The sequence below is a fragment of the Manis javanica genome, chromosome 17, assembly GCF_040802235.1.
Source record: "Manis javanica isolate MJ-LG chromosome 17, MJ_LKY, whole genome shotgun sequence".
Lineage (NCBI taxonomy): Eukaryota > Metazoa > Chordata > Mammalia > Pholidota > Manidae > Manis > Manis javanica.
This window is the reverse complement of record NC_133172.1, coordinates 55741211-55755225: the sequence shown is the minus strand read 5'-3', so window position 1 is coordinate 55755225 and position 14015 is coordinate 55741211. Positions and strand designations below refer to the sequence as shown.

Sequence of the window (14015 nt, the reverse complement as noted above, 5' to 3'; positions counted from 1 at the left end):
GAACTTTCCATACTGGGCAGAGCAAGGGGCCATCAAAGATAGCAGGAAGCATGTGTATTATGAAGAAAGAGGATTTCCTCTCTCCAAAGCTGGAGAGTCATTTTCCAAGAATGTTCTTCTCTGAAGATGCCTCTGCATAGGGTCAGTTTCTTCTTTGGTAACATCAGATTCAGAGAAAAAAATCTTTTGAATTTTTAGGTTTTCTTCCATAAGTTCTTTACTTAAATCTCTTGACTGAGCTCTTATTCTTTTGTGGTGGTGTATGGATTACTAGGCAAGTAACATGGTGGCAAATATTTGAAAGGACAGAAAGGAGGGCAGTACAAGTATGACGTTGTTTCGCTTCTGGTTAGCATTTCCCTATAATATTTGTACATGTGAGGATTGCTTCTGCTGCACTGTTCTGAGGTTGAGTCTCCACAGTCATAACCCACTCCACACATTGGAACTAGGGATGAAAGCTGGTCTCTGGGTCCTGGGTCCATGTTACTAGCATATGAAAAGATGCTTAAGACTTTGTCTCTACTTCACATGATTATTTTTCTCTGTCTTCATCCCACCACCTTTCTTTGAATTAGTGTACACATTCTAGCTGTTAAAAATGTGTTTGTCTTTGCTACAAAGTGGGCTGCAACTTAGATGAATGCAAAGTGTGGTTACTGAAATAGTTCTCAAATGAGTTAGAGGTAATTGAAGATTATGTTTGACAAGCACAAAGAATCAAAGTAAGTTGGTCCATGAAAGTCCACTTACATACAGAAAACATTTTCTCAATTTAAAACTGATATATGCCTACTTGAGAAAGTGTGTAAAATAAGGAAAACACAAAAAGAAAATAAAATTCACCCATAAAACCCTATCACCCAAAAGTAACAGCTATTAACAACTTAATGCATTCCCTTTTAATCATATATGTTAATAGCTGCTGTCTAAATCTAGAATAGTGCCTGCTATGTTGTAAACTTCATAAATATGTGTGGTATGAGGACAAGATGATTTGTGCACTGAATGTGACCAGTGTCTGTTTTGTTTTCCATTACTGTGAAAGTTCTTTTAGTTGCAGCTATAAACATTAATCTGTTGTAAATTACTGCTGCTTGGTACTTGATTTCCTTTAGGTGTTTGACCTTGATAACCTGTTCTCTAGACTTATATACCTAAATATGATAGTACATGTTAATAGTGCTAATAGATTGATTAAATGATATAGCCAATTTGTTTTTAATCTGTAGTGTGACACCAGAAGGAAGTGGTAGCATGGGGTGTCAGAACACAGACCCTAGAATCATCCAGATACGGATTCTAATCCTGGCTCTGCAACTTCCAGCCTGTGTAACCTGAACAAATTATTTAATCTCTTAGAGCCCTAATTTCCTCATAGTTAAAAATGACACAGTAAAAAGCTACATCATATAATTATTGTGAGATGAAAATATGTACAAAGAAAAACATCAGATAAATTTGAGTTAGCACATAGAGGACTCAGAAAATTCTTTTAAAAAAATCATGGTTTATCATGACATTTTAGTTTTTGTAAGTGAAAAACCCATACTGTTATAAGGGTAAATGGTAGCCTGGCTTTTTTCCCCCAAATGATATCATGCTAAAAGACAATAAATACTAAAATTGACAGTGTTCCCTCTTCAAATGGAAACACTAGGGCTGATATTGACTGCTCATTCTGGCTAAATCGACACTTTGGAAAATTGCTGTCATTTTAATCTTCTTCTCGTTGTTTGAGTATTCAGGAAATTTCTTTCCTCAGAGCCTCCTGATACTTGATTTTTGAGTAGTTGCTTCTAAAAAGAGAAAGGCCCTTTTCTCCCCAGTTTTTGGAAATCAGTTTGCCGCCAGTGATGATAATTGTCATTTCTAAGCCTCTTCTATGAGGAACAGGCTGGGCAATGCCCTTCTACCTGTATTGTCTCATGAAATCGTCACAAACACTTTAATGAAGTAGAAGTATTATTCCACTTCCCAGACTTCTCAAACATTACCTACATTTCATAATGAGTGAACCCAGTCAGCTTGTGAATTGCTTGCTCCCTGTCTACCATTGCAAGACAAGGAGAGAGAAGACAGTCACGTCCATCCACTGGCCCTGGTGTTGGGAGGGGTCCTGAGGTCAGCTGGTATTGGGGGGTCAAGAGGCTAAGCCGGGGGGCAGTCTATTTTCCCAGCCCCTCCTCACCTTGGTGCGCAGAAGGCGGTGGAAGCCAGGCCTCTACCCCTTTCTCTCCAGGAGGCTGAGCTCCTGGAAGACTCGCACGCGGGTGGAAAAGAGCCCTCCGTGTGGTCGAAGTCCACCCCCAGCGGCCTGAGGATGCGGACGCTGCTTGCACCGTCAGCTTCAGCACCAGGTCCGCGCGGACAGCGACGAGCACGGAGGCCCACCCCACCCTCAGCCCCGCGGCCACTTCCTCGACGGCCCGCAGGTGCCAGGTCGAGCCCGGCCTGCCGGGCTGTCACTGGGATCCTGCGCCGCTGCGGCCGCCCCAGGGCAGGGCGACACCCCTCCGGCCTCGACACACCGCCCGCCTTGTGGCCTTTCTCGGGGCCGTTAGGGGTGTCTGCGGAGAGACGGCCCCAACACACAAAATGCTCCAAAAGTGGTTGAGGATGAGTATAGCCCTTCATCCGGCTGAGGGCTCAGGTCACCCTTGGAGTCTGTCCTTTTGATGTCACTTCTTGAGACCTTCTAAAACCCCTTAGTGTATCCCCTGCTTTATTTTGAAATACGTTTGTCTGGATTTGTAATTATATCGTCTTTTGATAACGTTGTAATTAATGCCGTTCTCCAGCTGTTTTGTTCTTCATGGGTGTTCCCAGTTCTGAGCACAGCCTGGATTTGTGTAACCCAAATGAATATAGCAAATTTAATAACAGTGTTACCTGCTACCTGTGAAGCTTCTTCCAAGCACACCCCCCATCACCACCACCATCCTAGTCTTTTTCTTAGCTTAATAAAAGAACTAATATTTGTCAAATCAACCATTACCAAAAGCAAATTTTTTAACTCTGTATTTTTAAATCTAACAATTTTCTATGGTAAATATTATGAACCCTCCTACATTATTGTTTTACTTTTATTGATCTATTTACAAATTGGGAAAGTATTCAGCAGGGTAAAATGACTTGCTCCAGGTCACAGAGCTAGTGGGCATGGATGCTGGCATTCGAACGCAGGACTAACTGACTCCAAAGTTAGTGATCTTGCAAAGCATGCCGCCTCTTCCATTTGTACAGTCCTCTTGGAAATCAGCACCATAATGCAAAGTATCTAAAGTTATTCCTACCCTTTGATGCAAATTCCACTTCTGGGAATCTGTCTTAACAGGGAAAACACCTCAAGTAGAAACAAATAATAATCACCACAGAAACGTTCATTACAGCAGCCTTTAGAATGACAAATCCAACACTACGTGAAAACAAACTCACGCACACATTCTCTCTCTTCCTTTCCCCCTCTCTTATTCCTTCCCTCCCCTCCTCACCCTCTTTCCTTGCCTCCCTCTCTGCCCCATCTTTTCTCATCACAGCTTATCATTGTTTTCCTTGATTCGGCACCCTGCGTCATCTGGAGGGGAAGAACTCTGCCTGAAGCCCTAAATCCACTTTGTCCCAATTTAGCATCTCCAGCAGAAAAAGAGTTTCATTGCCCCCAGTGTCAGCCAGCAACCGCTGGAACATTCTGATTGGCTTCACTTGGGCTGTGGATGCCTCCCTGAACCAGTCTCACGAGGAATAGAAGTGTCAGCCCTGTGTGTGCATGTAGTTTTGATTATTAGTGCATATTGCATTTGGTGTTTCTTTGCAGGAATTTATTTAAATCATAGCCCTTTTTGTGGGTGTCATTTTTGGTAAAACTCAGTAACAGTAATCTGTAAATGTACTTAACTTCCATAAGTAATTAGAGGTATAGTATTTTCTTCTTAGACTCCGATGAATGTCTTGCTCTCCACTTGTGTGCTAGGTTGTAATATCCTTGCATGTGAGGCACGTAACTTACTTCGTTTCTGTACATCCATATTGCCGAGCATGGGGCTTATTTGTGCATAGGTGCCCTTTGAGTTTCTTACATCAGATGAAATTAGCTACCTAACTAGCTAAATTTGTGGGCCTCTTCATTCATTAGATGTGTTTTATTTGGTGAAGAAATGAAAGTTTTCACTGATCTGAGAGCCAAAAAGACTGTACCTTTATTTCTAGTTCAATAAATGCTATTCAGCAATGCTAGGGAAGAGAAAAGAACCACTGAACCTTGCAATAAGTCTGCCTTCCAGTCACTAATTTGAGTCTCTATTATTGATGGGTCCTTTAACCTAATTGATTTTGACATTGTACCTCATTTAATGATATGGATGAAAACATCTGTGGTAGGTGGACAAACTGATGTCAGTGTTGTTCTTCACCCAGACAAACTGTAGATCCTACCCTTGACTTTTGGGTTAAAGGAAGCAAAGTGTTCTGAAATCCATCACAGACTATCTCTGGTGTTAAAAAAGAGAGAAAGGAGAGAAGGAAGGAGGGAAGGAGAGGGAGGAAGCCCGGATGGAGTCATTTGCCTCCCAAACTAAGACTTTATTACAGTTTCAACCTAGTCCTTGTATGTAGTCTTAACAGTCACTAAGGCATTTTCTGGTCAACACCAACGAGGGAACGTGTTGCCTGAGCCTTCTCCATCAGGCGCCCCACCACCACCAAAAGAAGAAGAAAAGGTAATTTACATAATACTACTTATACTTCCCCCTCAGGGAAGATGTCCTTACCTCAAACAATCCTTTCTTTTCTTTTTCTGTTAATTTCTTGCCCCGTCCTCCTTCCTATTAAAACCTTCCCTTTGTACGGTTCCTCACGGCATCTTTCTACTTGCTAGAGGGGATGCTTCCTGATTCATAAATTGCTCACTAAAGCCAATTGGATCTTCAAATGTACTTGGTTGAATTTTGTTTTTTAACACTGGACGAGTAACTAAAGCTTTAGGGCCTTGCTGTCAGACTGTGGTGTGTGGTCTAGTACTGTTGATTTTGGAAGCTTTTAGAAATGCAGAATCTGGGGCCTCAGCTCAGAGCTATGGCAACTGCAATTTAGCGAGGGTCCCAGATGATCATAAGCACAAAAAAGTTTGAGAAGCACTGCTGTAGAGATTCTAATAAGCTGCCTGGTAAAGCTTGTAGTGTCCTGACCGTCTGGCTTTGAATATAAGCCAGGGATGACAATCATGTGATACAAATGTTGATGTCCTCCTATCATGACCTGTGAGAGACATTGCTGATTGCTCATGGTGTGCTCCACCAAGCTTCAGGATGATTCTTCATACAGTATAGTCCAGGCAATTTTCATGAAGACGTAAAAGTTGACCTAAGAGATAAGACCTATTTCTCACTCTTGCTGAAGACCAATCGTTGTTTGCTAAATAGTGCCTAACAAGCAAAAGAGAGGAAAGGGAAGTCTAGCTTAGTGAATAGTGCAGGTGTGACTTGGTTGATATTGGCTTAGCAATAAAGCCATGGGTTTGACCCTAGGAAAGCCAAATAATCTTTTAATCTATTCTTTCCAGTCTTGCTGTCTCCCATGTTTGCTTCCTAACTCATTTTAAATGATTTCCCCTCACTCATCTTCATCCATTCCTTTGAATTAAGCTTACTCTCTTGATCTTCCAGGTTGGGGTGCTTGGGAGGAGAATCATCTTATCTAACCCAGCCTCCTAGGGACACAAACTCTGACACTGACTTGTGTGAATCTGCTTGTTTTATTCAGCCTTTCAAGAACCTCAGATTGAATGGCTTGTGAAGGTGAATTGTTTGCCCAAATTACCCCAGATAAGGGAAACTGGGAGGATAAATTGGAGTCAATTTACAATGCCTACTTGAGCAGGCTTGACCTTGTCACAGCTCCCCCATAGTTGCTAAGGATGTAGGATCTGAGTCACAACCCCACTACTTCTGGCATGTGATTAAGGGCAAGTTACCGCATCCCTCTTCAGTGCATTCTTCTGTGAAATGAAAATTCTAGAGTCTAATTCCCAGGATTGTTCTGGAGATGAATGAAAATTACATGAAATTCAGCACAACACCTAGAATATGATGAGAATGAACTACCTTTAATGTCTACTAATTTCATCATTGTTATAATCTTTAAGGAGATTATGATTGTGTTGGAGTGGGGAGTAGACCAGGGTCAGTCAAAAATAATTTCCAGTACAATTTTCATTTTAAAGTTTTCCTTCTCCCTCCAGACTTTACTCTATTGTCGGGTAAGATAATTCTCCTAGTACTTCTAAATCACCAGTTTGATAAAATCCTGGGAATTTTTTCCCTCAGACTGTGCCAAGTTTGATATAAGTCAACGTAGTTTGAATAACTATAATCAGCATCCAAATGCATCCACATTTATCAGAATTCAGGCTTTATTATTCTACAATGAAAAGAACTAAAACTTAATTCCAAGCACGTATAGTTAAAATTTGCACAAAAGGATGTTCACAAAACACATTCAATATTTAAAGAAGAGAAAAGACCTTTATTTGAAGGACAACATATACTTAGAATTGTTGGCTTCTAAGAAGCCCATTTCCCCCAAACCTAAACTTTGTAATTTCATATTAAGCCATGAAATTATTTACACAATCTAGTTAAACTATGTAATGTGAATAGCATTTGACAGAATAGAATATTGCATAGACATGTCTCCAGAATAGTATTATTTAAATCTCATTTTCAACCTCCAGAGATAGACTGCCCATAATAGACTTAAATAGATGATTTTGAAGTATATGTAAATATATAAAGTATGCAAAAAAAGGAAATTAACATGTAAAGTCCACCCTCAATTTCATCAAAGAGGTTAAGGATGCTAAAGCAAGGGAAAAAAATACTTTTTTTCCCCTATTTTTTTCCCCATCCATTCTGCCACTCTGTTCTGCCTTAGGGTTAACCATTCACGTCAGAAATTGTAATATAATGCTGGGAGTGGAAAGTGATCAAATATGCTGACTTACTATTTCTTTTTAGACCCTTGGCTGGACATTTCCAAAAGCGGGGTATGTGTGTGGTGGGTTGAAAAAACCAGTTACATCAGAATATTTCTGAAACATTCAAAGCCTGATGTGACAGACCAGATTAAAGTCCCACCAAGAGATGCAGCTACTCAAAGAAAGGGTAATGGGAAACAAGGTGCCATGGCTAGGACTAAGCATTGGACTGAAAACGTTTTGGATTATATAGCTCCTGGAATCTCTGATTTAAAGAATTATCATATATTAAATATGTGCTACAGTTTCAAGAGAAAAATCTTCCAGGTAACCTAAACTTTCTTTTTTTTTGGCTGTTGTACTTTTAACCCAGACTTGTTCAATACAAGTGAGAGGAATTAAGAAAGGAGAGATTTTGACATCTATTGTGAAGCAGCCACCTTAACGGTGTGCACATGCTAGATCATTATTTCCTAATACCTCATACCCAGTGGAGGGCAAAATCACAATGAAATATAGTAGCAAAATTGGCTAAATCTTGTATTCCTATGGACACAGACTCCTGTGTGACAATTTTGACTCATTCTTGGGCACCATCAGCGTATACATCATGACCACTCTTGCTTGGAAGACATATTTAAGAAGGATCTACTGAGGAATGATGAACTCACATATATACCTCTTGCTGCTACGACAGACCTCGTCACTCCATTTGCCCTGAGCTGACTGGGAGAACAGTGCACAGTTTTCCCGCTTACCACCATTAGGCTGTGCACGGTCCCAGTTGAGGAAGGAGATGGCAACTCTGTTGACATCAACAAACTTGCCTTCTGTGACCATATCGTTGATGCCCAGCCAAAAGTCATTGACACCGGGCAGACTCCTTTTACCATAGTCTCGGAGGGCATTGATCTCATCAGAGTTTCTGGGGATAACCAGGGTCCCTCCCTTGGAAATGCAGTCTTCATTAGCTTCATGGAATTGCTTCAAGCCCTCTGAAGCAAGGTAGCATTTCTTGTGAACTTTTGTGCCTCGGAGACAGACTGCAAAGATGCAAAATTTGACATATTAAGATGCTTTTTGAGTGTAATGCATCCAGGACCAGAGATGACAAATAGCAGTAAGTATTTGTGGAATGAATGATGTGTGATGATGACAAGTTAACACTGGAGATTTTGTTTGTGTCAGACACTGTGCCCAGCACTTTACATAAATGAACTCATATAATAATCACAACAATCCCAAGAAGTACGATTTTATCACTCCCATCTTTATGTATCAGGATACTGAGGCTTTAGAGAAGTTACTTGTAACAATTTAGCATGTGAAATGTAATTTACATAACATATAAAGTCACAATTACATATATATATGTTTGCTAGTTTTTGTAGCTCCATTATGTGCTGAATTTCCTTAGGACTTTGCAATTGGATGGTATTTCATACCTATTAAAAAACAAACAAAAACTAAATTCTTGAGTTTGCATGTGGAGAGACTGGTTTTCAGCCCTGATAGTATCATTTAAGTTATCTAGAAAAAAACAAACATACAGATAGTTTTAGGGCAAACCTTTGGAAAATCAGGCTCTGACATTTGCTAGCTGTGTAAACACTGGAGGAATTATTTAAATTTCCCTGCGCCTCAGCTGCCTCACATGTCAAATAAGGATAATCATAATGGCACCCACCTCATAAATTGTTGGAGGATAAAGGTGTTAACGTTTCTAAAGAATTTATAGCCCCTGACTGTGGGTAAAGGGTTAATGAAACTTTCCTCTTTTCTAAAACTCTTTCCGCATCTGCGTGCACATTTAACTTTCTAATTCTGTAACCTGGAAACCTGATAAAGGGAATGCGTCACCAGTGTCACCAGGCCACGTTGCTTATGGTAAAAATGCCCTTGAACTGGTACTACATGGTGTCTGGGAGTTGTAAGTCCTGGATAGGAAGCTGTAACTGTAACTTTGGTCTTCCCTGGAGGTGGTAACTCCTGTAATGGGGCAGGTCTCTTGGGTGACTCTCAAAGCACTGCTTTTGGAGCTGGTGTGTGAGGTGTTGGGTCCTGGGGTTTGGAGCCTTGAAAGGCAGGGCTGTTCCTGAACCCACCTAGCATGACTCTCATTTCCTCCTGGTGGGAGCCAAGGAGAGTGGCTCCTGGACAAGAGCTGTAGGCTGCTGGGAGAGTTATGAAAGATAAATGGCAGGTGCTGCCCTTCGTTGGCAAGCTATGCTTCCAACCACAGTCCTGTGCGCATCTGATGCCAATTGTGGCCAGAGTGAGTCCTGTGACCCTGTGTTTAGTGGGACCTCAACAGGCACTTAGTAAACATCTAATGAATGCTAATTCTTTTAGTTAACACTTGTTTCAATTCTGTTTCATTGCCTATTAGAGAAGAATTATGAACAGATTTTTTAAATGCATTTTGGATCATTTCTCCTGAACACATCTCTGGTTTGTCAAGGTCTCTTTTAAGAAGAGGTCGCCTAACTTGACATGTACTCTGGGTAGGGTTTGAGTTGCTGGCAAATCACAATCTCTTGTGCTCTCGCTTGTGCGACAGGTGCCAATGAGATGGGGTCTCACCTGTCTGCAGGGCTTGCATCTCCTTCAGGGCATTGACTTCTCTCCAGAGCTTTTCAATTTGAGTCTTCAGGTCTCCATCCTTTTCTGGGATATTTTAGGGTGGGATGGGATAGGAAGAATGAAATGCACAAAATTAAAATAAGATAAAAATGAAACTTTGGAATCCAGAATCTGAGGTGTAGGTGGTTTTGCTGTAACAACCCAGGGTACATGAAGAGTAAGTACTACATGGAAGCGAGCTGGCCAGGAAGGTTTGTGAGGGCTTAGGCTGTAATACTAAGGTCCTTCTGTGAGGTAGGGCTCCCATCTCTGGCTCCAGCCCCATCCTGGGGGACTCTCCCTCCATCAGGCTTCAGACCCATTGACTTCCAGATACGTGTTAGAGCAAGGACCCTTTCCCCTGGGTGCCTTGTGCCTGGAACACACTTGCTCCAGCTCTTGTCTGTCTCTTTATCGAGCCTAAAAATCTCCTCTTCTGAGAAGCCCTCTCTGATTGTCCTCTCTATATCCCTCTGGATAATCTCTCTCCTTGAACTTTTATTTTTCTTCAGAGCACTTTCTTCAATCTGTAATGATTTTACTTCATTTATTTAATTTCATCTGTTTTGTTATCCCTGGTACTCCTGTTGCTTAACATGATGTTTGGCATATAATAGGGGCTTACAGTGTTTGTTGAGTGAATAAACAAAACTCCAGACCTGATGAGGATTGTCTTAGAGATTGACAGCTTGTGAGCATTTCAAAGGCAAAAATTGCAATAAATCATAATAATAAAAATAAAAAAATATTAAAATCCACCATACACTGCACTAGAAGCCTAATTCTTATGAAATAGACACTAAGTGATAGTGACCCCCAGTTCACAGAAGAAATATAGGCCGGAAAGCCAAAGGTCACCCAGCTGGTAAGGTGCAGAATTAGGATTTGACTGTAAATCTGCTCTCTTCTTATCCCTCTGATCTGTTTCTGCACAGTGATTGCCTTTACCTGCTTGGTCCCTTGCACATGACCTACGACAGAGAAGATGCTTAAAGCTTGATATGAACTGTCCCCAGCTGTGTCTTCATGGGGATGCCATATAGAGAGACTGTGTGCTGTCCTGCAGGTTTCAGTATGGTCCCAAATCCAAACATGCTGATTCACCATCCCCTTAAACATGTGCTTGGCAAGCCAGGTGTTTCCACATTTGGGTTAGGAAAATGCCTTCTGGTGTATCCAGGGGTGGATCCCCTTGCTGTTTCACCTGATACTGCTCATCAGTTCTCGAAGCATGCAATAGCTCAGCTCAGATATACAATAAAGCAAGGATTTCCTCAATGGGACGTTTCAATCCAGGATAAATAATAAGGGCACATTCAGGATGCAAAACCATGGGCTACTGGCGGCCAGACTTTAAAGATTTCTGAGGACTTGCTTCCAAGTGACAAGTTGTCAGCCACACAGATGTCATGCCTGTCTCTCTCAGCTTCCTGCACCATTGTATCTAAATAAGAGGCCTCCACAGAGAAGCTGTAAACATTGTAAGAAACATGAAGACACATGAATTAATATTAGGCTCCTGGGAGATCATTATGGAAGTCACTATCCAGGTGGCTTGGCTTCTGCTTCTATTCTTTGTGACAAATGTGGATGTATTTTGTCTACAATGAATACAGAGAGTAACCATTTCACTGTAAAGGTTATATTTTATTCATTTCTACAATACATAGTTTGTTGAGACATACAAAGTAAATACCAGTTTGAAGTGGAATTACCCAATTGCCATTTTGAGTTAAAGAAAAAAAAAAGCTCCTTTTTTATTTTATTATTGCTGTTCTCCAAAAGTAGGTACAAAGTGAAAAAAACAGGTATAGAAATGCAAAAATAATTCCCAGAAGATAGGACCAGTATGCATATGAAAAATATCTCAACCTCATTAACAATAAAAAAAATGCAGATTTTACAAAGCTTCTGTGTCTTGGTTAGGTTGGTAGAACTTAAACCTTTGATATGTTAGGTTGTCAAGGTGTGTGAGCTTGGGCACTCATACAGAGGAGGGGAACATGGGTTCTGATGCCATCATTTTGGGAGACAATTCAAAAGTGTGATTAAAAGGGTATGTGCACAAAGCAGTTCACTGAGACTTTGGATCAAAAAGAGCTGGATTAGAAACCACACAGCAGTTCATCAAGACAGGACAGATTAAATAAATTGTCCACATGGTGGAATATTATGCGGCTGTTAAAAGGACTTAGGTATGCCTTATGTTGGTGGTATCCAAGATTTTATAGATGAAGTGAATTAATTTGCCTACCCAAACTTTATATAGCCAATTCTCACTTTGTTAAAAATGTCAAGTTTTAATATACATTAAAAAAATGGGAATATTATCTCCCAACAGTTAATAATGGGTAATATCTATGGATTAAGAGACACAAAATAGCTTCCACTTTTGATTTCATAAACTTAGGTATTATTTTCCGGTACTTAAAATATTTTACAAGGGTGTGGGTGAGTGGGGAAAAACATTTGGCCAGGTTAGGTTTATTGTTTCACCTACCATAGAATCTATTTTCTTGGACCTATTGGCAAAATTAGCAAAAACTGCTTTGGGAGGATGATATTTAAGAGGTGTACCCATTCGGTTAAAAAGCACAAACAAAAGCCCGTGTGCGAACTTGTGTGTGCATGTGTGTGTGAGCTCTGTATTACCTGAACTGCCATCACCTCAGAAGCAACTGCACAGCACACACACGCACACACACAGTCCCATATTCACCCTCCTCTCACTTCCCTCTGGGTGGTCACCCCTTTGCCACTCCCTCCCAGTGGTGAAGAAACGCTGGCAATAAGAATCTGCCACATCACCGGGCATGTTCTCTCTCGCTCCTTCCCCTGCCTTCCTCTTTAGCAATATACTTTATCATTCATGACAAATATTTTAATCTTTCACTAAAAGAGGCCATAGGGAAGTATGACAGTTTTATATGGAAAAAAGCTTCTACTTAGAAAAGCTTGCACCAGACCTCAGTTATATAAATAAGTACCCCAAGAAAGGGCACTTTATAATCATTAAAACACTACAGAAGACAAGCCTCCTTGGTGTCCACCAGCCCTCCGTATTGTGTCAAACCAAGACTTTAACCTTGTTGGTGTGTTTTGTGTGCTTTGTTACGAATGAGATGCAATTGTTAAGGAAGTAGTGTCATAATATTTACCTTGAAATATCCTGATATGAAAATGACTCAGAGGATGAGATAAAATACCACCCCATCTTTCCTGATGCTCTTTCCTTTGGCTTTGATTTCAACATATTGCAAAAAAAAAAAAATTGCCATCATCTTTGTTCTTTTATTTTTTTACCTTCTAACCTGATTCAAGCTATCCAAACTTTCAAGATGGCTTGGAGATTCAGTTTTGCATTAAAATACCTTCAAAAGCTATACATCTTTCCGTGCTGAAATAGTACTAAGTTCAACTAAGTGGGAGGTTTAATTTCCCTATGACATGAGAAGGCTTAATATATATAGTACAGACTGTCTTATATTGCTAGGGATGTAAAAATACACCTACATGATAACCAGTGACAAAACAGAAGCCATATTACTACTAACTTTACTCCCTGCTATATATATAATAAGCTTATATTATCTTACAAATATACTAGAACAGTAATACAATGTCTACTAGTGAAACAGTGTACTCTATTATAATCAATCTGTTCTACTTGGTCCCTCATTCATAATACCAGATATCCATGTATCCAGGTTAGCTTCCTCAGAAGAACATTCTGCACGTTTAAGCCCACCTAACAAAGGATATACAATACAGAAATTTTTTATGAGAGCTTTCTTTATTCTGGTTTTTAAAAAGCCCTAACACATGATTTCTTTAAATATCAAACTGTCCCAGAGAATTAGAAGGTTACTCAGTCCCCTGAAATGCCATACCCACATGATGGCATGGCACAGTCACCGGGGACAGGGTCCTGGAGGAGTTCGGAAATGAAGATTGCCTAGTCCCTCCCCACACTGAGCAAGCCTAGAATTTTCCTGGACTGGGAAGCCCCATACCTTTCACTCGGCGTTTGCTGTGCTTCCTGGCTTTGAATTTGGATGGGTGGCTGGTGGTCTGGTCCAGGAGTAAGGTGATAACCAGGAGGTAAATTACAAGTCCATTCTTTGCCATGGCTCTTGGGCAAGCCTGACGGCCACTTTACCAGCTCCTCTGAAGTAGCTGAGGGGCAAGTAGACTGCCCAGGCACCTCTTGCTCTGGAATGCCTGGGGCCAGCTTTATAAAAGTGCACTGTGGAGATTGGCTGGAATCCTGCTGACGAAATGTTTGACTGTCTCTGCTGGCCACAGCATGAGGCGGCCCCTTGTTCTCATGTCTCATGTTAGACATTTTTTAAAAAGTCTCTGTTTCCTACTTGACTTTCCTATTCAGAGTGTATCAGAGTTAACTAAGGGACTAAGGGCT

General features: G+C 40.7%; 1 protein-coding gene and 1 long non-coding RNA gene across 2 annotated transcripts in view; one reads left to right on the top strand and one right to left on the bottom strand.

Moving 5' to 3' along the window:
* LOC118967535 (uncharacterized) overlaps nt 1-2938 on the top strand; it is a 30932-nt gene extending 27994 nt beyond the window's left edge. Inside the window, exon 4 of the long non-coding RNA XR_012126891.1 lies at nt 2243-2938. This is a non-coding gene — a long non-coding RNA (uncharacterized lncRNA). The remainder of the gene's footprint in view (nt 1-2242) is intronic.
* A 3500-nt stretch (nt 2939-6438) lies between these two features.
* On the bottom strand, nt 6439-13802 carry CLEC3A (C-type lectin domain family 3 member A). Its single transcript, XM_017652280.3, has 3 exons — nt 13609-13802; nt 9557-9640; nt 6439-8016 (listed from the first exon to the last, which is right to left on the bottom strand). Exons 1-3 carry the CDS (start codon nt 13721-13723, stop codon nt 7622-7624), a joined length of 594 nt encoding a protein of 197 aa, XP_017507769.3. The 5' UTR covers nt 13724-13802; the 3' UTR covers nt 6439-7621.
* Between the last annotated feature and the right edge of the window lie 213 nt (nt 13803-14015).